General features: G+C 39.1%; 1 protein-coding gene across 1 annotated transcript; it reads left to right on the top strand.

Annotated features, from left to right (window-relative positions):
* Positions 1 to 8,004: 8,004 nt before the first annotated feature.
* LOC108716251 (cytochrome P450 2C14) lies at positions 8,005 to 23,208 on the top strand. Its single transcript, XM_041563594.1, has 10 exons — positions 8,005 to 8,189; positions 10,279 to 10,470; positions 11,470 to 11,632; positions 13,432 to 13,581; positions 15,112 to 15,272; positions 16,791 to 16,967; positions 18,094 to 18,235; positions 20,125 to 20,309; positions 20,973 to 21,114; positions 22,789 to 23,208. Exons 2-10 carry the CDS (start codon positions 10,291 to 10,293, stop codon positions 22,965 to 22,967), a joined length of 1,479 nt encoding a protein of 492 aa, XP_041419528.1. The 5' UTR covers positions 8,005 to 8,189; positions 10,279 to 10,290; the 3' UTR covers positions 22,968 to 23,208.
* The last annotated feature ends 4,207 nt before the right edge of the window (positions 23,209 to 27,415 follow it).

Here is a 27,415-nt window from a genome sequence, read left to right on the forward strand (position 1 = left end):
AATGGGCATCTTTTACTTGGTCTCCTTCCAAGGGTGGCCTTTCTTTTTGCCCAGATCCTTTTAATTTTGCTTAGTTTAAATTGATATATAATGCCATTTTTAGCCCTTATTATGCCATGCATCCAGGTTACATGGAAAGGAGCACAAGTTGACTTTCAACATCTAGGGGGTTGTTTATCAACGGTTGAGTTGTTTTTCCCATGAAAAATTTGAGTTTTTCAGGCAATTTTTTGGTCTAAAATCGATTTTTCAGATTAGAAAAAAAACCTTGAATACCATTTAGCTAAAATAGCTCAAATCTGAAAAAACACATCTAAAACCGGTCGAGGTCATGTAGAAGCCAATGGCAGAGGTCCCTTGAACCATTTGAAGATCTTTGCAGCCTTCATGATGTTCGAGTTTTTTTGGTGGGTTTTGCTCAAGAATTCGCTCAATTCAAGCGTTTCGAATCAGACAAAAACTTGATCAATTCGAGTTTTGGGTTTCTCAACTCAAATTCACTGATTCAGGTTTTTTACATGAAGTTTTATCTTAAATAAGAAACCATTCGAGTTCATTCAAGGTCTAAAAAAGCTCACAAAGCTCTAAAATTTGACATTTGACAAATAATGCCCCCATTACAAGCTTTACAAGGGATCTCATTGATATTTTCCTTGTTAAGTAACAAGAGGGGAAATGCTAAATTCGTCACTGTTGTGTTAATTTAAACAATTTCCATTTGCTTCTGTCAAGTCAAAATATTGGATATTAAAATTAGCATGTCCCCGTGTGCATCCATGATTGCCCTATTGGCACTACTATTGCTAGTAGACACTAATGTTCAATTAGCAAGTATATTGCACCAAACATGCAGTATAATGTGTTACCAGACACCAATAAAGTTCTGGAAAGGGGTCAGTGGCAGAACATCAAAGGAAGAGCCAGGAAGGGCACCGCCAATTACTCCATGATTTGGTGGGAAGGGGAGATGGATATTTCTGATTTTTTTTCATTCTGTGATTCTAAAAAACAAATGGTTGCCAGGGTCACATTATATGAATATCTTGCACATGGATCTGGAACATTAAGGTGAAATGATTTTGTGTTTGTTCCTAGAGATACTATTGGGGGCATATTTATTATGCTGTGTAAAAAAACAGCGGTATAATACACCACACATTGCCACGCAAAGCAATGTAAAATAACAGTGGCAAATCTGACGTTTGCATGTTGTGAAATTACACACACATCGTTAAATTCACCTTTTATTTTACACAGCTTTTAATACAGTTTTTTTTCAGAGAACTTCATTTTACACAACATAATAAATATGCCCCTTGATGTATAAGAAATTTTTCAAAGAGTATTCGATTCTTTTTGTGCCATTTCCTATTGTAGAAAAGTGTTTTAAACTGGTTTAAGTGGATACAGTAACACTCTGGGACTATAGGGTATAATTTAAAAAGATATGGAATTCCACTGCTCCAGTGGACATATTTATCAAAGTCAAGGGAAAGTGTTGGAAGGGTTTCTGTCTTCTCCTATTTCATGGTTGCTGTTGGCTCTGCTTTTATGTTGCATTTATTTATGGCAGTAGTCATGTACTAAGCCTACTCCTCGTGCAGATAGCACTCTATTCATCCAAAAAGCTGTGTGTTGGAGTACGAGGACCTGCACCTGTGGGCACTGACAATAGGGCAGATACAAAGCAATAAAAGCACGATGCCTTGTACCTGCTTTTTGCACTTTGCAAACTGCTCCATAGTTCAGAAACATCTTATTTGTAATAAAAAAGCACTATGGCTGTCCAGTAGTAGTAACCCATAGCAACCAATAAGTTGTTTGCTTTTAAACTGGTGACCAGTAAACATAGTAAGTTAGGTTGAAAAAAGACACAAATCAAGTTCAACCTATTAACTCTTTTTTTAAAATCTGCCAGTTGATCCAGAGGAAGGCAAAAAACCCATCTGAAGCCTCTCCAATTTGACTCAGAGGGGGAAAAAATGGCAATGGGACCAGTCCCTGGATCAACTTGTACTATGAGCTATCTCCCATATCCCTGTATTCCCTCACTTGCTAAACACCATCCAACCCCTTCTTATACCTATCTAATGTATCAGCCTGTACCACTGATTCAGGGAGACAATTCCACATCTTCACAGCTCTCACTGTAACAAACCCCTTCCCAATATTTAGCTGGAACCTCTTTTCTTCTTATCGGAATGGGTGACCTTATGTCAGCTGGAAGACCTTTTAATACAGCTCAAGACCTTATTTGCCCTTGATGCTGTTGACTGGCATTGCTTGCTACAGCCAAGTTCATCATCTACAAGGATTTCAAGGTCCTTTTCCATTATGGATTTGCCTAGTGCCGTCCTATTAAGGGTATAAGTGTTTTGGATATTTTTACATCCCAGGTACATGACTTTACATTTATCAACATTGAATCTCATTTGCCACTTAGCTGCCCAGATTGCCAGTTTGTCAAGATCCTTTTGCAAGTGCCACATCCTGGATGGAATTAATTGGGCTGAACAGTTTAGTGTCATCTGCAAACACTGATACATAACTTAGAATACCCTCTTATAAGTGGTTAATGAACAGGTTAAACAAAAGTGGACCCAATACCGAGCCCTGATGGACCCCACTAAGAACCTTACTCCAAGTAGAGAATGTACCATTAGCAACCACCCTCTGTACCCGATCCTGTAGCCAGTTTCCTATTGCTGCTCATAATGCCATTCACTAAGACAAAATTTTAAATGTGATCCCTTAACAAGCCTTCAAATAATTTGCCCACCACAGATGTCAAGCTTACTGGCCTATAGTTGCCAGACTGAGATCGTAATCCCTTTTTAAATATTGGAATGACTTCAGATTTTCTCCAATCCATAGGCACCATACCAGATGAAAGTGAATTGGAGAAAATCATAAACAGGGGCCGGTCTAAAACTGAACTAAGCTCTCTTAGAACTCGGGGGTGTATGCCACCAGGCCCTGGAGCCTTGTTTACTTTGAAAATCGTACGATTCAAATGCACTATTACTTTGATTCGAACTATTCGAATTCGATCAAAAACGGACCTATTCAGCCAAAAAAAACCTTTAATTTAATTTCAGTTGGTCTTTTTGAATTCGAATTTCGAAGTTTTTCAAATTTAAAATTCGACCCTTGGTAAATCTGCCCCTCAGTATAGCAGCTCCCACACTCACTTTGAAGTCACAGATTTATAGAGGTATCAAATCTTAGGTGCCAACTCTGCTGAATAAATGTTCTAAAAAGGCAAAGCTAATTGTTTGGTGTGCTTCCTCCCTATGGGAATTCTTGTATCAAATCTTAGAACACATAGCCTGATCAGAATTTACCTGATTTGCTCCTCCCCTTAAGCAGACAGAGGGAAAGAGAGAAAAAAATGCTGTTCGTTACCACCAGTAAAATAACAATCCCGTATTAACTTTAAAAAATGTTCCCCCTTAGAAACTCACAGGCTAAAAGACAAAAAGAAAATAAATGCCCTAAATGTATCTACCAGTTTACCCCAAACAAAGTAAACCCTACTTATGAATTATAAAGTTATTTCCAATAATGCTAGTAAAAAATAATGAAAATTCTATAATCCATTTAGACTTATCTGTTAATTACCATTGTTGTTTGCTGTTTTCTCTTTTCTGTAAGCTCTGCAACTGCTTTATATTAAGTATAAAAAACAATGGTTAAATAGTATAAGTCTGGAAACCCTGAGCCTTGACCTTTCGGCAGAATTATCTGGGTTGGAACTGTGGAACTGTCTGCAGTAACTGAACATTTCGTCATTAAAAAAACCCAAAACAGTTACTGTATAACTATAAGTGCTGCAAAGAGTCCAGTTCATCTCAGTTCTTGCTTGTATACAAGCTCACTGCCTTGATAAAAGAAAACTGAGAACTGCTCAGGGTCGGAACTAGGGGTAGGCAGGTTAGGCACGTGCCTAGGGTGCAAAGCAGGAGGGGGCGCCAGGCACGCACCTTCTCTGCCTCCTACCCCATATCCATTACTGTCTGCCGCTCTGGATGGCGCTTGCTTCTCTATTCTCGTGCGTGCCCTTTTCGCGCATGCGTGTTTTCCCATGCGCACGTTTTCATGCATGCACGTGTTTTTGAGCATACGTTTTCATGCACACGTGTACCTACCGGGCGCTGCCACTGGCCAGGCTGCCTAGGACATCTGGCCAGACTGGCCTGGCACTGCATCATACTATACAGAATGAAGCACATTTATCAAAGGTCGAATTTCGAATTCATGGGAGTTTTTAAAAACTAAAAAATCTAAATGTATTTAAAAAATTGAATTTGTAAACCATGGGTGAATAGGATTGGCCCAAAAACTCGAATTGAATTCAAATCAAATTCGATTTGAGTTTTTTCTCAGAAAAAAACGCGAATGTCAGGCAGGGTGCAAACCACTTCAAATTGATCCCAGGTCGTCTCCCATTGACTAAAACAGAAATTCTGCAGGTTTTAGGTGGCGAATAGTCAAATTCGAATTCTTAAAGGGCCAGGGTATGATAAATCTCGAAAATCTAACTTGAATTTTTTTAAAAACTTGAATCTAATTTCCCTAGTTGCATTTGACAGTATTGGCCATAAAAAAACAGCAAAAATTCAATTTCAAATTTTCCATTTGACTCTTGATAAATCTGCCCCAATGTGAGTGCACTTGATCAGTCCCACATCTCTAGCTAAACCTATTAAGTAGTTGTTGAACTATAGCCAAGCACATTATTAAAGGGGAACTATAGTGAGAATGAAAATGTAATATAAGCTTCCTCAGACTGAAGTAAGCAACTTTCCAAATACAATCAATTAAAAATTCTGCATTGTTTCTGAAATAATCAAGTTTATCTTCACTATTCCTCTCTCAGCATCTGTTTCTCTACATTCTCTCTTCATGCAGTAGTTGGTTGTCAGATGAATGATCCAATATATCTTATAGTGGGGTGGGGGGACTTCCTTTCCCAGCAGATGTATTATTTGAGATCACTCAAATTACTGATTCCAGTACAAACAAAACCTAACAAAATAACTGCCTTTTGCACAAATCCTGCATGTAGAGAGACATGATGTCTGGTGATTTTAATGGAGGGAGCTCTAATACATCTTCTAGGCAAAAGGAGCCCCCTATAAGATATATTGGATCATTCATCTGTTCAGTAAAGTGACAGTTTTGTTTCATAGAATGGATATTTTATGTTTTGAAATGGAGCTTTCATTTTGTTGAAAGAATGGATCCTATACTATATAATCTTGCTTTCAGTTAGTGATGGACGAATTTATTCTCCAGGCACGAATTCGATGCCGGCGACAATTCTAGGCGCCCATTGACTTTAATGGACGTCCGAATTGTCACCAGCGTCAGAATTGTCGCCGGCGATGGAATTGTAACTGGCATCAAAAATATTTTGACACCGGCAACAAAACTCTATTTTGTCATTAAAATCTAGGCATGTACTAGTTAGTTATACCATTATATAGTAAATATATATATATATTTTTTATATAATTCATTCTGTAAGTTATTTTACACATAAGTGTGTCTGTTACATAGATGTTATACATTTGTGAGACAGATTGCTTGTTAAAATGTACAGATTGGAGTTTGTAATATAATGACATCCTTTTGTGCACAGACCAAATTTTGTTCTCAAGTCTTTTGTAAAAAAAAAAAATTATTTGTGTATATGGGCAAAAATACTTATTTACCATGAGAGACATACATTCTGTGTACTGGGGATACTTTTGTATACAGAATGTATTTGGAACAAACGGCACCCCACATGTGCCACCTGTTGTTTACATGTGCTATATGTTTGGCTGAAAATTAACTGGTTGAGAAAAGGAAAGTCTTGCAATGTTCTCTGGTCAGATGACTATTCTGCTCATTAACTTTGTTTATAAAGTTGAGCAATATAACAAGATGTTCCTTGGAGCAACAAGATGCTGAAATTAATTTTCAGCCAACTGTATCCAGTCAGCTGAACTAAACAGCAGGTGGTACCGTTGTTTCAAATTCATAATATTGACAGTTTAACAACGGGTAATATCTTGAAAATCAGAGTTTGCTTTTATTACATGCACGTTATCATGGAGTTAATAAAAGCAATACTGCCTGATTCATTTGGTGCAAGGACGTTACAGCTATTGATGCTAAGGGAACCCTGGAATTCCTGGTTTGTCCAGGCTGGAAATAGCCCAGGGATCTATGCACGCTATTCATCAGCCCATTGGTTGTATCTAGGCGTATGTATGGTTGCAAGAACCTTCTGTAAATAGCACCGATTTCTGCTCAATTTTGTGTCCAAGCTAGCCCCTTCCACTTTCTCTTGAGATTAAAAATGGGATTTATGGCAGCAACAGTATTTTTTCACAGATGTGAAGATTAAAATAGTTCATTGAAGTTCAGCAAAATGCTCAGTGATTGGCTGTGGTGTGTTACCTGCTTACGCTGCACCCAGCCTTTCACCCACATCTTATCTCTCACCGACTCCCACAGTGAATTCATTGTTTGTAGCTGTAAATATTTAACCCTTGTAATAAATACTATCGCAGGTAATTTGCAATAAAATGTTATTAAAACATCCACAGAAAGCAAAGTTCTCGTACAAATCAGCCACTGGAAATCGTTAATCAGATGGATTTTGTTAGATGGATTCCAAGGTATAGGAGATTGAGGATTTCATTTATAAGGGAATCTTGCTGACTATGGGGCAAATTCACTAAGCAACGAAAATGCGCTAGCGACGCCTTCGCCGCACTTCACCAGGGCGACGCTAATTCACTAAAGTCCGAAGTTGCGCTCAGGGAGGCGAACGGTAGCAAAGTTGCGCTAGCATTAATTCGTCAAGCAAAGTGAAGTTACACTAGCGATGCCTAATTTGCATACGGCGCCAAGTTAAAGTACAATGGACATATATGTAGCAGCAAATACATTACACTACACAAGTCTGGGAAAGCTTCATAAGATAAAATAGAGTTGTTATTTTGCCCTATACATGTGCCCACTGTATAGTTTAGGTGCCATATGTTAGGAAATGTAGGGGGGAAGGAGGTTGCCCCCAAAAAAATTTACGATCTTTTTCAGCCTATCACCCTTAAAAAAGGAAAAGACGCCAGCGTTTTTTGGGACTTAGAAAAAATGTCAACTTTTTTTCAAGCAAGCCCTATCTACTCTGAAAATTTTTTGACACACAACACCATACAAGTCTATAGGCGTCATTTTTGCGGCGAAACAAGGCGAAAAAATGTAATTAAATTAAATAAACCCAACAGGCTGGTTTTACCTCCAATAAGGATTAAGTATATCTTAGTTGGGATCAAGGACGAGCTACATTTTTATTATTACGGAGAAAAACGAAATCATTTAAAAAATATTGTCTTATTTGGATAAAATGGAGTCTATGGGAGACGGCCTTTCCATAATTCAGAGCTTTCTGGATAACAGAACAACGCTGGTGACTCTATTCCCCTGGGCTTTATGATTTATCCACTTCTGAATGATGGGGCTGCCGATGATTTGTTAGACCTGGGAGTGAGTTGGGGGTCACTGACAATTGATTTTTCTTACACCATTAACAAATACAGCAGTATTACATACAACTTGCTCCAAATATATAAGAAAGTAATGCTGTTTGTTGGAAGAGGCACCCCAATAAGGCCCCCCACACTAGGAATAAACACGTAGCAGCAGACCCAGCTAATACACTGACTCTTCAACATAATATTATTTCCCCCATGTGGGGCGTGAACTCTATAAACTCACAGCTCAAGTAGGACACTGTGTAAAAGGGTAACCGGTGGCCTTTCACACAGAGAACATGATAGCGGAAGTGTTATGTGTGTGTTACATCTGATGGAATGTTGCTGCGCTCGTAGGAAAGTGTTTCACCTACAGATACAGGTATAATGCACCCTTGGTTAATGCTTAGCGAACTTGTCACATGACCTGTAACTCTTAGCCCAGATTTTTTTTTTCCTCCTTTCAAGGTAACAGCAGGTATCCCCGTGTGGGCGGGGCTAACTAATATAAATACCAACACAAGACAGCATTGCCTGTGACACTGGGCAAACAAGACCTTAGAGAGAATTTAATTTGCAGAAGAGACTGGAGCAGAGAACAAAACTCTGATTCTACAGCTGCACTTGCTGAACCCACCTTGCACTCCCCTCCTGCTGCAGGTTGGTACTGTGGTTTTGTATTTATAACCAGATTATATTCTAGTTTAGCATTTCTTCACAACACAGTGCACTCTGGTGAAACGAATTGCCATATTCACTTAAACAATATAGGAATATATATTTTCAAGTGTAACCTAAACAGCAATCCATATCCTTATTAACAGCTAGTTATGGGCGAATCTGTCCCGTTTCGCTCCGCCGAAAAATCCTCATAAATTTGGGAAGCTCCGAAAAATTTGTAAAAATGCATTGACGTCAATGGGCGGCAAAATTATTTTGATGCAATCATTTTTACAAGCGTGACTTTTTTTGCAGCAAATTTTTGGAGCAGTGGCGAAATGCAAAAAATTTGCTGCAAATCCATGCCTGCCAAATAAATTCACCCATCACTATTAAAAACATATTGTGATGTCAGAATGTATCATTTATAACTTTAATGGACACGTACAGACCGATCCTATTGGCACTAGTCTGAAAGTGGGTCAATATTAGTGGCTGTCCGAACTGCTATATCTTCACTAATATGGCCAGGGACATTTTAAAGGATGATGTCCCTTCAGACGGACAGTAACATGGGCTGCAGGCTATATAGGGAAATATAACTCTAATATATAATTGAATAAAACTAATATTTAAAGACAATTAGACATCAGATGATGACTTTTTAAAAGGACAGTAAGGTGTTGAGTACAAAAGCTCAAAGCACCGTCTTTTTGCCCACAATGCACCTTGCTCCATCATAATTTGAACCTGATTCTGGTTGCACAAAGATTTGTGGCAGAGAGCGAATGGCATCCTAGTAAGTGCAGATTGTACCCAATATGTAGGGGATAGTAGGTAGGCATTCTCCTGCACACAAGCAGGAATATCACTGTAAGGTTCCTGCCATCCACAGAGTCAGACTGGACCAACAAGACACTAGGCAAGATCCTGGTGAGCCCCGTTGACCCAGGTCTCCATCCAGTGGTACATTGATCACCCAATAACGGGCCAGATTCAATTAAGGGAGAAAAAGTCATCTCATGGTTCATCACGTGAAAATTCATGAACGAGATTCAATTCGAGTAGAAAAAAACTTTTCTACAAGTCAATAGACTTCAGTAGAGTTTTCACGTGATAAACCGTGAGATACATTTCTCTGAATTGATTTGCATCTCAAATTGAATCTCGTCCATGACTTTTCACGTGATAAACCCTTTTCTCATTGAATTGAATCTGGCTCTATATGTTTTTTACTCTGGTTTCCTCCCACATTTGAAAACATAGAGGCAGGTTCGTTGGCTCCCAATAAAACTCATCCTAGTGTGTGTGAATGTTATAGGGGCCTTAGATTGTAAACTCCACTATGGCAGGGACTGATGGGAATCATGTATAATGTTTGTACAGTAGTGTGGAATATGTCCATGCTCTCTCTCTATCATCTACATACAGGGCCGGCCTTAGGCCTATTGGACCAATTGGGCCCAATAGGTCCCCGCACCTTTGGGGCACCACACCACAGGGCAGCACAGATAATATTTCCCTCAGCACATGATGCTGCCTGGCCTGCCCCCAACTTTGAGAGTCCAGCCCATCCCCAAATCCATAGGTCCAGCCCACCCCCAACTCTGATAATCCAGCCTATCCCCCAACTCCATAGGTCTAGCCTGCCTCCAACTCTCATAGGCCCAGCTTTCCTCCAACCTTGATAGGCCCTGCCTGCCCCCAATCCAACCATTCCTGCTCCCAACCTGAATAGGCCCAGCCTGCCCCAAACTAATTGGCCCAGTCCACTCTCCTATTTCCTCCCTCTCACTCTCTTACCTTGTCTGCCCCTTTCCTGTCTATTTTTTGCCTGTATGCCCTTATTTTCCTAAATACTTGGTGTGTCAGTAGCCAGCAACACTTTGTCTAGGGGCCCCGCCAACATGGTCCCAATTGGGCCCCACATTTGATAGGATCAGCCCTGTCTACATATATGTAAAGAATAATGATAAGCTGCTGATTGGCTACTAAGTTTCACTATATCATGAGCAAAATATGTACCTATTTTGTCATTTCTGATACCTCAATGACACAACATATTTTTCCTTGTTCCTTTTAATTGCAGGTGTAGATAAACATGATCACCATGGATCCAGTCTCTGTACTTCTGTCTGTTGTCATTTGTGTTTTCCTCTTTAAAGTTTTCTATGGTGGGAATGGAGGACCCCAGAATTTCCCTCCTGGACCCAAACCATTACCTCTAATTGGAAATCTGCACATAATGAATATGAAGAAACCCCATCTAACATTTATGGAGGTAACACCAGGAATCAGTTTTTGGAACTGAATTGCTGTTTTAGCCTATGGGGGACCTTCTAGAACCTATTTGGAGTCAATTGGTGGACTTTGAAAAATCAAAGGGAATTTTTGGGAAAAACTTTGAATCGAGTTTGATTGAATTCGCTATTCCTTCGATTCGTACAATTCTAATTCGGCCGAATTCGGACCTATTAGATCAAAAACAGACCTAAATGACCAAAAAAAAAACTTTTTCTTAATTTCGGTTGGTCTTTTTTAATTTGAATTTCTAAGTTTTTTCAATTCAAAATTTGCCCCTTAATAAATATGCCCCTAAGCGTCCATTTACTAACTATCGAATTTCTTTTTTGTTACGCCAATCTGTAAAAATTTTTTATTTTTATTTATTTTTATATATTTTATTTATTATTATTATTTTATTTATTTATGTATTTATTTATTATATAGTATATATATATATATTATTAAGTGTAAAAACCAGGAAAACCTCTAATACAAAACTTTGCTTGGCAAAAGTTGTCATAATCCTATAGATCTGATCTTATTGAGCCGTTTTGAAACAATTTGGACTTTTAGACGTTTTTGGATTTTTTTTCATTAGGAATTGCTCAAAAGACTCAAATGGTAATAGAGATATTTCTAATTTCTTTTTCAGTATAATTTTCCGTTTGTACTTGTTTATTTGGATCTTTTTAATAAATGTCATGACATTCGTGGTTTCATAGAAAGTGAGTTTAGTCTTGGTTTCAAAAACCCCTAACATTTTACTTTTAATAATTAGGCCTCTATGTAACTAGGAAAAAAAAAAAACACCTCAACAATCTTGACTAAATATCTCTAGTAAGCCACAAGGAACTCTCTGCTCTCTTTCTCACTTTTTCTCAGTTTCCTCTAAGTTAAAACATAAAATGTAAAATATGTCTCCTATGAGTAACTACAGTTACAAATAAATAAATATTATTTAGATGACAGTATTCCATTAATGCTTCCATTACAGCTGGCTAAGACATACGGCTCCGTATTCATGGTTCAGCTTGGCATGCAGAAGACTGTTGTGCTTTGTGGCACCGACACAGTGAGAGACGCTCTTATCAACCACACCGAGGAGTTTTCAGAGAGAGGCAGAATTCCCATTATTGACGATGTTTTTAAAGGACATGGTAACCTTATTCAAAATAAATCTGTTCATGACAATTGTTAAATCATTTGGCTCCTCAAATCCAGCATGTATTGGTTTTGGTTACATGACAGTCCTCATCTTTTCCTATTAACTATGGTGCAAATAGCAGTAAGCAACCAAATGTACCAAATGTACCTAAACTCTTATCAAAATCTACTAAAGTGGTGGTTCACCTCTAAGTTAATTTGTAGTATTTTATAGAATGGCTTATTCTAGCCAACTTTTCAATTGTACTTCATCTTTTCTTTTTTCTGAAGTTTTTGAATTATTTGCTTTCTTCTTCTAACTCTTTTAACTTTCAAATAGAGGCCACTGACCCCATTTAAAACAAATTCTCTGTAAGGCTACAAATGTATTGTTATATACTCGTATGTATGTATGTATGTATGTATGTATGTATGTATGTATGTATATATATATATATATATATATATATATATATATATATATATATATATATATATACACTCGAGTATAAGCCGAGTTTTTCAGCATCCAAAATGTGCTGAAAAAGTCTACCTCGGCTCAGTGGGCAGTAGCTGAGATTGTAGTCACTTTTAATCATTCCTATACCAACAGTTCACTTGGGGAGAGACTGCAACATCACACAGCACCCTCTGTTGGTTATATGAAAGAATAAAAGTGACTGCAATATCACACAGCACCCTCAGTTGGTTATATGAAAGAATAACAGTGCGCCCTCTGTTGGTTATATGAAAGAATAACAGTGACTGCAATATCACACAGCGCCCTCTGTTGGTTATAGGAAAGAATAACAGTGCGCCCTCTGTTGGTTATATGAATGAATAACAGTGACTGCAATATCACACAGCGCCATCTGTTGGTTATATGAAAGAATAACAGTGCGCCCTCTGTTGGTTATATGAAAGATTAACAGTGACTGCAATATCACACAGCGCCCTCTGTTGGTTATATGAAAGAATACCAGTGACTGCAATATCACACAGCGCCCTCTGTTGGTTATATGAAGGATTAACAGTGATGGCAATATCACACAGCGCCCTCTGTTGGTTATACGAAGGATTAACAGTGATGGCAATATCACACAGCGCCCTCTGTTGGTTATACGAAAGATTAACAGTGATGGCAATATCACACAGCGCCCTCTGTTGGTTATATGAAAGATTAACAGTGATGGCAATATCACACAGCAACCTCTGCATATGGTAGTGGGACAGTGGGACAATGCACACAGTAATCCGTTTGGAAATTCTCTGTCACTATCAACTTTGCAAAGAAGTCCGGTTGATCGCTGGGGGGTCGCTTTGGCGGAATGTGCGCTGCTGGGAGACAGGGCTGTAGTTGTGTCTAGGCTTATACTCGAGTCAATACGTTTTCCCAGTTTTAGTAGGTAAAATTAGGTACCTCGGCTTATACTCGGGTTGGCTTATACTCGGGTTGGCTTATACTCGAGTATATACGGTACTCATTTTTCTATTCAGACCCTTTCTTATTCTTATTCTCAAGTCCATGCATGGTTGCTAGTATAATTTGAACCCTAGAAACCAGATTGCTGAAACTGCAAACTGTAGAGCTGCTGAATAAAAAGCTATGACTCAAAACCCACAAATAATAAAAAAGGAAAACTGATTGCAATTTGTCTCAGACTAAAATTTAACTCAAAGGTGAACAACCCCTTTAAAGTATTATTGGACTAAAGATGGGATTGAGCTTAATAGTACCTTATGACCTAAACTGGTGCGGTGTAATTTGTACTACAGTTTTACTAGTGCATTTACAGTCTTTCTTTCTTCTCAGGTATTGTTTTTGCTCATGGAGAGAACTGGAAAGTTATGCGAAGGTTCACTCTTTCTGCACTAAGAGACTTTGGGATGGGGAAGAAGACTATAGAAGATAAGATCTGTGAAGAGAGTGATTGTCTAGTTGAAACGTTTAGGTCCTATAATGGTAAGGAGAAGTGTGTATATGTATATATATATATATATATATATATATATATATATATATATATATAATGATATACAGTAGATTATTTACATTCAAAATATGTTCATACTATACAGTATGCTAAGGTGGCTGCAGTAGCCATATACACTGTCCATTGACCAATAAAAAGAGAGCAGCAATAGTTCAGAGAGCAGCAGATGATACAGGCACTCAAGGAAGCAAATCAATATGGTGGTACATTTGTAATGAGCTATCAAACATTACAGAAGTTCTAAGTCATCTCTCGTGTCAATATCCTTTTTACACAAGAAGGCATTTCATTAGCTTTAGTGGACACTTACTGACACTGACGTGCAAAGCCTGTTATCCATAACAACTCCAATTTCTAAATATAAAGGCAAACCCTACAATTCCATTTAGTACAGGTATGGGACCTGTTATACCAATGCTCGGGACCTGGGGCTTTCTGGTAATGGATCTTTCTGTAATTTGGATCTTCATACCTTAAGTCTAGTAGAAAAGCATATAAACATTAAATAAACCCAATAAGCTGGTTTTGCTTCCAATAAGGATTAATTATATGTTAGTTGGGATCAAGTACAATCTACTGTTTTATTATTTCAGGGAAATAATTTTTAAGAAATGTGTATTATTTGGATAAAATGGAGGCTATGGGAGATGGCCTTTTCATAATTCTGAGATTTCCAGATACCAGATCCTGTATTTATAAGTAGTATTTATGCTGGTTTTGCTCAAATGTATAACCTTGTATTTATCAATGTTAAATCTGCTTTACCAGTTTGATTTACAGCCCCCAATTTATTTGTATCACATCAAATCTATATCAACTTCCATAATTCAGATTTCTTCCCACCTTCTTGTAAAAGAAATTGAAATGTGTTCCAGTATCTCAACCCTTAATAGCCTTCAAATTATGTTACCACCACAAATGGAAAAACTGATAATTGTTTGAGTAATGGCACCTCACCAAATATCAATGAGTCACAAAGGTTAATTAAACTGGTTTGGTAACCACATTCCATTGGAAATAGGACACACAAAAAAACTAAAGAATTTTAGAATAAAAAGGGCCATGGAGCTTTCCGGATAACAGGTCCCATACCTGTATATAAGTAGCATTTTTGTTGGTTTTGCTCAAATGTATATACTTGTATGTCTCAATGTTAAATCTCCTTTACCAGTTTCATGTACAGTCCCCCAATTTATTTGTATCACATCAAATCTATGTCAACTTCCATGGTCCAGATTTCTGCCCACCTTTTTGTAAAAGAAATCGAAATGTGTTCCAATATCTTAACCCTAAATAGCCTTCAAAAATTTTACTACCATAAATGGAGAAACGGATGCTTTTTTGAATAACGGCACCTCACCAAATATTAATGAGTAACAGAGCTTGATTAAAGTAGTCTTGTTACCGGAATAAAAAGGGCCATGTTTGGGATTTTGTTTATAGTCTTTTGGAGGATATCCTGAGAATATATATTTACTCTTCTTTTTTCTTTCCCTTAGGAAAGCCATTTGAAAACACCTTGATATTGAATTCTGCTGTAGCCAACATCATTGTGACCATACTCCTTGGTGATCGATTTGAATATAAGGATCAGACAATGCTGAACCTTGTAAAAGTAGTGAATCAAAATATCAGGATTGGTGGTGGCTTTATGACTAGGGTAAGCTATTTTATTATATACACTTTGTTCTTAGTTCCATGATATTGTCAAAGTAGTCAAATGTTACTGAAACTTCTTTATTTCCAAATTATTGAGTGGTTGTAAAACAGCAATGAGTTTTCATCAGTTTTTGCCAAAAAGAAGTTCTTCCCCATCCCATTATTTTGATCTCTTTTGATATTTTGGTTGCAGCAAAAATGTGAATTTGTGTTGTAGAAAATCGAATTTTTGAGATTTATTAAGTGAGAAAAACTCGAACTTGAACATAAGTTCATGGGAGTTGTACTATGATGAAAACAATGAAAATGATGAGTAGTAGGGATGGGCGAATTTTTCCGCCTCGTTTCACCGAAAAAATGACGCCCATAGACTTGTATGGCTGCATGCGGCAAAAAAAAAAAAGACGCACGTCAAAACAATTTTGCCGCGACATTTCGCCTGCGGCGAATTTTTGCCGAAACGAAACGGGTCAAATTCGCCCATCCCTAATGAGTAGAATTCAGTTCCTGGGTTAGATTCAAGTTTAAATTTATACTCATTTTTTATCTTAAATCAATCCCATTTTTTCCTCGACTCCTAACATATTTATAAAAAAAAAAACAATAAAATATGAAAATCTTGATCAAATTAGTTCACAAAAACAAACACATTTGCCAAGAAAATCATATTACAGTTGTAGGATCTGTTATCTAATGTTTGGGACCTTGGGATCCGGTTTTCCGAATAAGGTTTATTCATGTAATTTGGATCACAATACTTTAAAGGGCTAATTTATTAACAATCGAATTTCTTTTGCCAAAAATCTTTAAAAACTTGTGGTTTTTCTATTATTCTTTAAAGCTCTAAAAATTTTAGATTTGGGGAGTTATTTACTAAACCCTGAATTCAAAAATAACAAAAAATTGTGCATTTTTTTAGAAAATCAGACTTTTAAAAATAGTCATGAATTTTTCAGAATTTATTAAACCCGAGGATGGAAAAGTCTGAATCTGAAAATCCAACATCTCAGACCTGTCGAGGTTGCCTATAAGTCAATGGGAGAAGTCCCAAGGATTTTTTGATGTGTGCTGGGTTTTTGGCAATACCCTGAAGTTTTCAGAGTTTTCGGGCAAAAAATCCAAGAAAATCATGAAAATTGGATGAGAAATCAGAAAAAATCAGAAAAACTAAATTTTCAAGTTTTTTTCGGATTTTATTCCACATTTTTTTTCGGGAAAGTGGATTAATAAATAAATCCAAAAACCTGTACGGATTGTGTAAAAACCATGAAAATCACTCATACAAAAATTCACCAAATAAAAGTTGTCGATGTCCTATATAAGTCAATGGGAGCTGCACTGATCCTATTGGACTGTTTTTAATCAATTCAGACTTTTAGGGGTTTTTCTGATTTTTTTTTCACTAGTAATTGTCTGAAAAACTCAAGTTTTTAGAGGATTTTTTTTGTCTTGTCTTTCTACACATTTTTAAAGAAAATAATAATATTTGTAATCACATTCTATCTATTATGTCTTCAAGCTGTATAACATATATCCAACTATTATGCGATGGATTCCCGGCAGTCACAAAACTGTTTCTAAAAACGTGGCAAAAATATACAAGTTTCTTAATGAGACATTTACTGATCACAGAAAGCAACTGGATGTAAATGACCAGAGGGATCTCATTGACGCATTCCTTGTCAAGCAACAAGAGGTAATTCTAAATTCACATCTTAACATAGAATATGCAGGTTTATTCTTTATTCCAGTCTCCAGCTGGTCCTGTGTGTCGCCAGTGATCCCTGGGTTGTGGTCGACAAATGCACATCCTTGACTGGCAGTTTGCGAGGCAAACTTCTACCTTCTGTGAGGTGGAAGTGAGGGCTCGCCAGGTTGGTAAGTTTCGAGTTGGTAATCAGTGGGTTAGAGTTGGGTGTAAGTTTTGTTGACCCGCATAACACTAGTTACCAGCTTAAAGGAAGCTCCTCTTTAATTCCTGCTGTTTTGATTGCTCGGGCTTCCAGTAAAGAAACAAGTTCACTATCATGGTTCTGCAAAACCAAGCCTTACTTTTTATAGCTGTCTCATATGTTTATTTCTACTTTTTAAAGGTCTTCTTTTACTTGTCTGCATACCCAACATTATCCTTATTTCACTACAGTAGTATTATTCTAACCATACAATGGCAAGGCAGGGGTAGAAAGGGGGGAATTTACTAAAATCTGACTTTATCTCATAATATCAATAAAAATAGCTGGACCAAACTCCCATGGCCGATTTTATCTTGTTTATTAATAAAAAAAACTTGATTTAATCGGATTGTGGAAAAACTCGAATTGTACAAATTTTTGGGCTTTTTTCACGCATTATTTTCAAGTTTTTGCCCGAAACCCCTGAAAAGGTTGGATTTTTGGGTTAAACCCAGGGCAGACCACAATTACTTCAAATTGAAATATGTGCCTCTCCCATTGACTTATACAGGACATGAACAGGTCCGAGAAGGCAGATTTTTGGATTCGGACTTTTGGTAGCATCGAGGTATAATATTCCACACAAAAAAAAAAAAAATTGCTCAAGAAATCCCGACCATATACATTTGAGGTTTAGTAAATAAACCCCTATGATGCTATTAACATCTCAAGTAGAGGCAACTTTTTGACAAAGCTTAATGATATAAGGTAGAGTTGGAAAATGAGGGTTCATTGATGAGAAATCCCGTATGTATTATTCAATTCTAGTCAGTAGAGACATGCAGAGCCCCCTGTGTGCCTGACATCTGCATACCTTGTGCCTTTTTATTCTGTAATGCAGACAATATTCATTTGGTTCTGCAATTTCAGGAGAAACTTTCTTCTAAAAAGTTTTTTCACAACCAAAATCTGACGGCCCTTGTAACCAACTTATTTGCCGCTGGAATGGAGACGACTTCAACCACTCTTAGATGGGGCCTCCTGTTAATGATGAAATATCCAGAAATCCAGAGTAAGTGTCCAATTTGCACTATATTTATCTTTGTCAATTTTTCATCCACTGGTGGAGTTCAAGAGGTTGAGGAATGTGTCCCTTTTGTTGACACTTTGTACAATATAAGGTAAATGATTACCATAAGAACATGTTTGATCACTAAGTGAGTGTTAGGGAGTGTTAAATCATTATCTATATTGGTCTTCTGGAACTGTTGTGTAGGTTGACATTTCTCTTTGCCTCATTGAGTATGTGTAAGAGAAAGGTGGATATTCTCACCCTTACAGTTATTAATATTATGGTTTTAAGGAGGTGACAGAGAAGAATACCCTTCCAGGATCATTAGTGATGCCTTAGACAGTGCAATATTCATTGACCATTATGATCAATGTGATCTCAGCCAATCGTTTCGTTGTCTTGAGAGAGAGTGAGGTGACAGTGGTTTAGTAAAAAGGTGGTACTGTCAATATCTACTGCCATGCCCCTGCATGGTACTTTTAGAGAAAAGTGTGTTTTTTTCTGGATTAAAAGGCCACCATATTTTTAACATTTTGTTTGGTTTTAAATTTAATTTTTTTTTTAATTTACATTAATTTGTGTAAGTGTAAGAACTGCTAATATCATACAATGTAAAAAAAAAAAAAAAAAATATATATATATATACTGTATACAGGTATGGTTATCCAGAATGCTCAGGACCGAGGGGTTTTCTGAATAACAGATCTTTCCATAATTTGGTTCTTCACACCTTAAAGGGCATGTAAAGTCTAAAATAGAATAGGCTAGAAATGCTGTATTTTGTATACTAAACATAAACATGAACTTACTGCACCACAAGCCTAATAAAACAAATGATTTATGCTTTCGAAGTTTGTCACAGGGGGTCACCATCTTGTAACTTTGTTAAACATCTTTGCAAGACTAAGACTGTGCACATGCTCAGTGTGGTCTGGGCTGCTTAGGGATCATCATAAACAAAGCTGCTTGAGTTCTGCATGGCTGGGAAGAAAGGCGGGGGCTCCCCCTGCTGTTCATAAGTATGATTGTTTCCCTGCAGAGCAGTTAGGGACCGTCTGACAATTCCTATCCTCGGAATCGAATTGGACTTAATTCCTATCCACAGCAGTACATGAAGGGAGAATTTCACTGCATACAGTCAGGTTTCTTATAAAAACAGTACATATTTTTTTAATTAAAGTATATTGGAGCTAGGTTTCTTTTTCATTAAAGAAAGTAAAAATGGGATTTTATTGTTTTTGCCTTTAGATGCCCTACTAGAAGATCATGTAAATATTAAATAAACCCAATGGGCTGGTTTTGCTTCCAATAAGGATTAATTATATCTTAGTTGGGATCATGTACAAGCTACTCTTTTATTATTACAACGAAAAAGGAAATCATTTTAAAATTTGGATTATTTGGATAAAATTGAGTCTATGGGAGACATCCTTTACGTAATTCGGAGCTTTCTGGATAACAGGTTTCTGGATAACGGGTCCCATGCCTGTATATAAATTCCAAAAAGTGCTCATTTATATTTAGGCTATATGTCATCAGTACTGGTATGTCATCTGTTATCCAAAGTGATTGCATAAGGGATCTTTCCATAATGTGGATCTCCATACCTTAAGTCTACTAGAAAATCATTTAAACATTAATTAAACACAATAGGATTTTTTTGCATCCAATAATGATAGAGATGCAAAAGGAAGAAGGAAATCATTTTAAACAATTTTAATTATTTGATTATAATGGAGTCTATGGGAGATAGCCTTTCCCTAATTCAGAGCATTCTGGATAACTGGTATCCAGATAATGGATCCTATACCTGTATAAGAAGCTCTTTTTATTATGACAACAGAAACCTATTAATGCCTGCTTTACCACTACATTTATGTTTGCTCTAGAAAAAACCCAAAAAGAAATTGAACAAGTGATTGGATCGGCACAACCTCATCTCGAGCACCGGAAACAAATGCCCTATACTGATGCCGTTATTCATGAGATTCAGAGATTTGCAAACATCGCACCTTTGAACGTTCCCCATGAGACAAGTCAGGATGTCACATTCAGGGGCTATTTTATTCCAAAGGTACTATCTATAGTTGCTCTATAGTTGCAATTTCAGCTTTGTAGACTTTACAGTAAATCTTAGTTAAAGTTGGGTGACTCCAGAAGTCACATACCTCATTTCTTGCCTTTATTCTGTATTACTTCACACACAAGAGAAACAGCTTAATGTTCCCCTGACTGATTTTTTGGCCATGCACAATAGAAGCTTCTCCCCCCAAATAAACGAATGTTGGAGTAGGTCTCATTGAGCAGCTCTGTGCTGTATCCTGAAGATCCAGTTAGAGAAATAATAAACCATAAACAGTTTATAGGAGGCCAGGCTAGGGTTCTAAAAAAAAACGACAATTGGCAAGAGCATTCAGTTAGTTCATTACACTTTATTAATAAGCTAATAGAACAAAAGCACAAAATGCATTAGCCTGAGATTTGTCTTCCCAAATGTAGATCTTCTATTATCAGTCCTCACAAAAAAATTATATAGGATTCATACAATTTTTTCATTTCCTATTTTATACCTTTCCTTTCCATGACTTCTAATAATTTCACACATTTTTAGGGAATCCAAGTGATTCTGCTGCTGGAAGTGGACCTTGTGCTTCCTCTATAGTTACACCAGTGTATCTGCTAATCCTTTGTCTTTTTTTCTTTCTAATGGCTTCATCTTATTCAATAAACATTTTAGGGGACCCAAGTGATCCCACTGCTAACATCTGTTCTGCAAGATAAAGATTATTTCAAAAAACCAGAAGAATTTGTCCCGGAACATTTCCTTGACTCAGAAGGGAAGTTTGTGAAAAATGAGGCCTTCCTTCCCTTCTCAGCAGGTACTGTCACTCAATATCTAAAAATATACTAAAATGAAACTATATCTACTTAGCTTTAGATTGAATAATAACAATACAGGTATGGGCCCTGTTAAATGGAATGCTCGAGACCTGGGTTTTTTTGGATAATCATGTAAACATTAAACAAACCCAATAAACTGGTTTTGCCTCCAATAAGGATTAATTGTATCTTAGTTGGGATCAAGTACAAGCGACTGTTTTATTATAACACACAAAAAGGAAATCATTTTTAAACATTTGGATTATTTGGTTAAAATGGAGCTTTTCTGTAATTCAGAGTTTTCTGGATAATGATAACAGATCCCCCAACCTGTATCAATTAGAGACCATTCTATTATTGTTACATGTATGTCATTTATTATTTGGAATGCTTTGGAACCCATACTTATACTATCTACTAACAGAAGACTTTGTAGAGAAATAAACAAAAGGAACACCAAGAGCCCCAATAGTGTAATATGTATTGGTAAGGGATAATGAAATAAGAGTAGATAACATATACTCACAAACCAAGGTTACCAATAGGCAACCACTGTAAAGGCAGGTGGGGAGATTGTCCTGACCCCACTCAGGATTAAGAAGTCGCTCTCTGTAGATAGAAAAGGGGTATCAACCCTCCACCCAGGGTGGACTTAGTATTGTATAAAAAGAACAGAGGCGCCAAAAGAATAAAAGGATATAAACTGTTTAAAAACCAAAACTTGATAATCAGAGGAGGCAGTAGTGGATTTACCTCCTCCAAGCAGACACAAAACGACTGTAATTAAGCAGTCAAAAATTATTAACGAACTCCAATCAGGAGTTCGTTAATAAATTTTGACTGCTTAATTACAGTCGTTTTGTGTCTGCTTGGAGGATGTAAGTGCACTACTGCTTCCTCTGATTACCAAGTTTTGGTTTTTAAACTCGTTTATATCCTTTTATTCTTTTGGCGCCTCCGTTCTTTTTATAGAAGACTTTGTAGAATAGAATTGTAAGAAGGTATTAGAGATTGGTCAGAATCAGCAATGTGCAAGTTATAATAATGATAATTATCATATTGGCAAACAATGGGGGGAAATGTTGTGTTAGAGAGCATGTTGGATATAATTGGTAGAAATTGGGAGCCTGAATTATAAGAACCCAAACATAGATTGGTGAAAATGGCACAGTGTAAAATGGGGTCAATATGTGCAATAGAAATATGCCTGCATAGGAGACAATGGTTAAAATCAACCGAATATATGGGATAGAACAGGGATCCCCAACCTTTTGAGCCCATGATAAACATTCAGAAGTAAAAGAGTTGGGGAGCAACACAAGCTTGAAAAATGTTCTTGGGGTGCCAAATAAGTGCTGTGATTGGCCATTTGGTAGCTCCTATGTGGATTTTCAATCTACATTGAGGCTCTATTTGGCAGTACATCTAGTTATTATACAGCCAAGACTTGCCTCCAAGCCTGGAATTCAAAAATAATCACCTGTTTTTAGGCCACTGGGAGCAACATCCAAGGGGTTGGAGAGCAACATGTTGCTCACAAGCTACTGGTTGGGGATCCCCGGGATAGAATGATGAATCTAGGGAAACCAGTGAGTTACATAGCTAGCCAAACCAGTTACATAAAAACATTATTTCTAATATTTTTAATATGGACTCATTGCCTTTCCACTTAGGCCGAAGAAGTTGTGCTGGAGAGACGTTGGCCAAAATGGAACTCTTCTTGTTCTTCACCAAGTTACTGCAGAACTTCACATTCCAACCCCCTCCTGGAGTTGAGGTCCAACTAACCTGTGGAGATGCACTTACATCCATTCCTCTGGACCATGAGATTTGTGCTTTGCCTCGTAACTAGGACAACAATGTACACAATGGTTATAAAATAAAGTTGTTATGTTAAAAAAAGGGCAAGGACATTTAAAATAAATCAGCATTATAGGGTTCAACAAGCTTGTTCCTTAATGTTCTTGTGCTTGCACCAACCATATTGAAAACAATTAAGCACTTTTTTTACTGTTGTGTAGCTACATATTTTCTATACGTTAGTGTTCCTGCCACTTTAACAATTTTCTCTGTTTCATATCTGTAAATATTTCCTGAAAATATATCCAAAAAATGATGAATATTTTGTAGAATAAAGAAAATTTCAAATGAAACATTTGATATTGGCACTGGTGAGTTTTTCTTATCTTAAGTCATAGGCTTTTGCCGCTGGGGCAAGTAGAATTCAGTGTTCAATCTTAGAAAAACAAAAATAAACCTTATGAATCTAGATGGGCTATAGGAACCAACAGAAACAGCTACTGTAAACATATAATACTTTATTATAAGTCGTCTAATAGAAATACAAATCCTTATGCTGCTTTAATCTTCTTAAAGGGGACCTGTCACCTAGACATAAATGCTGTATAATAAAAGTTCTTTTCATATTAAACATGAAATCTAAATTCTGTTTTTTATTAAAGTATTTATAGCTGTTGTAAATTCATCTAAAAATCTCAGCTGTCAATCAAATATTACTTGCCCCTCCTCTATGCCTTAGGCATAGGGGCAGGACAAGCAATTACTTTCACTTTCCATTCAGCACTTCCTAGATGTCACTGCTCTCACCACATTCCCCCAGTTCTCTTCACCATTTAATTGTGTAACCAGGACATGGGGATGGACATCAGGTCCCCTATTCTGGTGCACAAACAATAATCTGAGATGATACAAGACTTGTCTTAATAACTGTAACGATCGCCGCCCGGAGCAGGCCCAGGAGCTCCGGGCGGCGCGTCCATCTTCGCCGGCGTCGCTCCCAAAATGGCGGCGCCCATGGCCGCCACGTGGGTAGCGGCGCCGGGCGATGACGTCAGCGCGCCGACGTCGGCGCAAGAGCGTCAATGACGTCAGAATGGCGCCAAATTTGAAAATAAAAACTCCAACTAGACGCCTGAATGGCGCCCAAGAATAGGATTACTTTCCTGAAGCATATCCTGGGTTTCCTGTGTGCCTTATTGCCTAATATTGTTCCTGCCTTGTATCCTGACCCTTTGCCTGGACTTTGGACTTTGATTGTATTCTGCCTGCCTGTGAACTCTTGCCTGTTCCTGACTATTCTCCGTTTAACCCTTTGGATACCGCGACCTTGTTCCCTCAAGAGGGCTTCCTCCTTGATCCAGACAACCTCCCTGGAGGGAGCTCCCGGCTCCCTGACATTATTCTTGGGCCATGGATCCTTCTGAGGAAGCCACACCTCATGTCGGACGAGCGCTCCGCGGACTGGCATCCCGCATGGAGGACTACGAAAACCAGCAGGTTCGCATTGGGCAAGCACTCGATGTCCTGCTGGCTCAAGTGCCTTCTGCGTCCTCCACTGCTCCACCTACTGGGGATCCCCCCATGGCGGCAGCCCCCACGAACACAAGCTACCCGACAGGTGAGCCTCGCATTCCTCCTCCCCCTCGTTTCAGTGGGGACCCACAAGCCTGCAGGGGATTTTCCACGCAATGCCAAATTCAATTTGAGTTCCAACCCACACAGTTTCCAAGCGAGCGTTCCAAGGTGGGGTATGTGATGTCTCGATTGGAAGGCAAGCCACTGGAGTGGGCAACGTCTCTTTGGGAGAAGAATTCCCCGCTGACTTTTGATGTTAAAGACTTTCTCCAAGCTTTTCGTATAGTCTTTGATGCTCCAGGTCGGGTTACGAACGCCCCTGCCCGTCTCTTGCAGCTCCGGCAAGGAAGCCGCAGTGTCAATGAGTATGCTATAGACTTCCGAACACTGATGGCGGAGACTTCCTGGTGTGATGACGCTTACAAGGCTGTATACTACCAAGGCCTATCCATCCGCATCAAAGATGATCTCGTCTCCAGAGAGACTCCTGACACCCTGGAAGGGTTGATCGCTCTATCCATTAAGGTGGACACTCGTCTCAGAGAGCACCAGGTGGAGAGAGAGCGCAGTAGACGATTTTCTCCCATGTTGGCCCCTCGCTTTCAAAGGCCGATTCTGCAAACACCCGCTGTTCCTGTGACCCATGTGTCGACGTCTCCCTTGGAGGAACCCATGCAAGTAGGAAAGACTCGCCTCTCCGAGCAGGAAAGACTCCGAAGACGTATGGCAGGTCTCTGTTTATACTGTGGTGGGCATTCCCATTTTGCCAACGCCTGTCCTGCCAAAGCCAAGAGTTTTGTACCCCGAGGGTATGTCTCAGGTTTCTTATGTAGGGGGCATCACTCGAGGTTGTCTGGAGAAGTATCAAGAAAATTCACGCAGGCTTCTCCTTCCTTTGCAGATTCACCTGGCAAGTAAGTCTATCTTCGAAAGGGCCTTCCTCGACTCCGGAGCGGATGGCAATTTCATGGATGCCTTTTTTGCCGAACGCATGAAGATTCCTCTGCTTCCATTGTCTTCTCCCCTGCGAATTACTGCCATAGATGACAAACCCCTGGAGTTTGAATTCGTCACAAAGTTCACGGCGGAACTATCTGTACAAGTTGGGGCGCTGCATCAAGAAAAACTTTCATTCTTCATCATCCCCTGTCCTTCTACTCCAGTGATATTGGGTCTTCCATGGTTACGTCTGCATAACCCCACCATAGACTGGTCCACTGGGCAGATCTCTCGTTGGAGTTTATTTTGCCTGCAACATTGCCTTCCGCCAAAACCCCTCGAGAAGGTGAATGTCTCCTCTGCGGAATTAAAGACTTTGCCCTCCACTTACAAGGGATTTTCCGATGTGTTTTGTAAAAAGTCTGCAGAGTTCCTTCCCCCACATCGCTCCTACGACTGTCCGGTTGAACTCCTGCCTGGAGCTATGCCCCCCAGAGGGCGCACCTACCCTCTCTCTCCTGCAGAGACTACCGCTATGAAGGAGTACATCCAAGAAAATCTCCAGCGGGGGTTTATCCGCCCTTCTACCTCTCCTGCAGGGGCTGGGTTCTTCTTCGTGGAGAAGAAGGACGGAGGCCTTCGGCCTTGTATAGACTATCGGGGTCTGAATAAGATCACCGTGAAAAACAGATACCCTCTGCCCCTGATTGCCGAGCTCTTTGACCAGCTGAAAGGGGCCAAGATTTTCTCCAAGTTGGATCTCCGGGGGGCCTACAACCTCATTCGCATCCGGGAGGGTGACGAATGGAAGACGGCATTCAACACTCGGGATGGGCACTATGAATATCTCGTTATGCCCTTCGGCCTATGCAATGCCCCTGCCGTCTTCCAGGAGTTTGTGAATGATGTGTTCCGAGATCTCCTAGGAAGGTTCGTAGTCGTATACTTGGACGACATCCTGATCTTTTCCAAGGACCTTGAAAGTCATCGCTCCCAGGTGAAGGAGGTACTCTCTCGTCTGAGGAAGAACTCTCTCTTCGCCAAGTTGGAGAAGTGTGTTTTCGAGGTATCCAAGATCCCCTTCCTAGGATACATTATCTCTCCAGAGGGATTTGAGATGGACCCCGTGAAAGTGTCGGCCATCCAGGAGTGGCCTCTCCCACTGAGTACCAAAGCAATCCAGAGATTCATCGGATTTGCTAATTATTATCGACAGTTCATCCGGGGGTTCTCTTCCCGCATTGCACCTATCCTGGCCCTCATCCGAAAAGGGGGTAAACCCAGCCTGTGGCCTCCATCTGCTATAGAAGCCTTTCAGTCCTTGAAAGAGGCCTTCACGTCCGCTCCTGTTCTTCGACATCCCAATCCTGCACTACCCTTCTGCATCGAAGTTGATGCTTCTGAAGTCGGAGCCGGAGCTATCCTGTCTCAGAGACATTCCTCTGATGGAAAATTGCACCCCTGTGCGTTTTTCTCCAAGAAGTTCTCATCCGCAGAGCAGAACTATGACGTCGGGAATCGAGAACTCTTGGCAGTCAAGCTTGCCCTTGAAGAATGGCGTCACCTCCTGGAGGGTTCTGAAATTCCTGTCCAGATTTTCACTGATCACAAGAATCTGGAGTTCATACAGTCCCTCAAGAGGCTAAATCCCAGACAAGCCAGGTGGGCCCTTTTCTTTTCCCGATTTAACTTTGTTTTGACTTATCGCCCAGGTTCCAAAAATCTGAAGGCCGACGCCTTGTCTCGTAGCTTCACTCCGGTGGACCGTGACCCTGAGAGACAGGAACCAATCATTCCACCAGTCAAGATCATTGCTTCTCTGTATCCCCAATTTGCCGACCAGATTCTGGCTGGGGCAGTCCTCGGCTCCTCAAGATACTCCGATTGGCATGGCCTTCGTCCCTCCAGAACTTCGCCTGGCCATCCTGCAACAAACCCACTGCTCCAGGCAAGCTGGACATCCTGGTTCGGCTAAGACCCTTGAAC

The sequence above is a fragment of the Xenopus laevis genome, chromosome 5L, assembly GCF_017654675.1.
Source record: "Xenopus laevis strain J_2021 chromosome 5L, Xenopus_laevis_v10.1, whole genome shotgun sequence".
Lineage (NCBI taxonomy): Eukaryota > Metazoa > Chordata > Amphibia > Anura > Pipidae > Xenopus > Xenopus laevis.

Excerpts from the sequence above, each read along its gene's own strand:
- LOC108716251 (XM_041563594.1), top strand. The coding sequence starts at position 10,291 with ATGATCACCATGGATCCAGTCTCTGTACTTCTGTCTGTTGTCATTTGT. Across the intron at positions 18,236-20,124 it reads GAAATATCCAGAAATCCAGA|AAAAAACCCAAAAAGAAATT; the intron begins GTAAGTGTCCAA and ends TGTTTGCTCTAG. Across the intron at positions 20,310-20,972 it reads GGGGCTATTTTATTCCAAAG|GGGACCCAAGTGATCCCACT; the intron begins GTACTATCTATA and ends TAAACATTTTAG.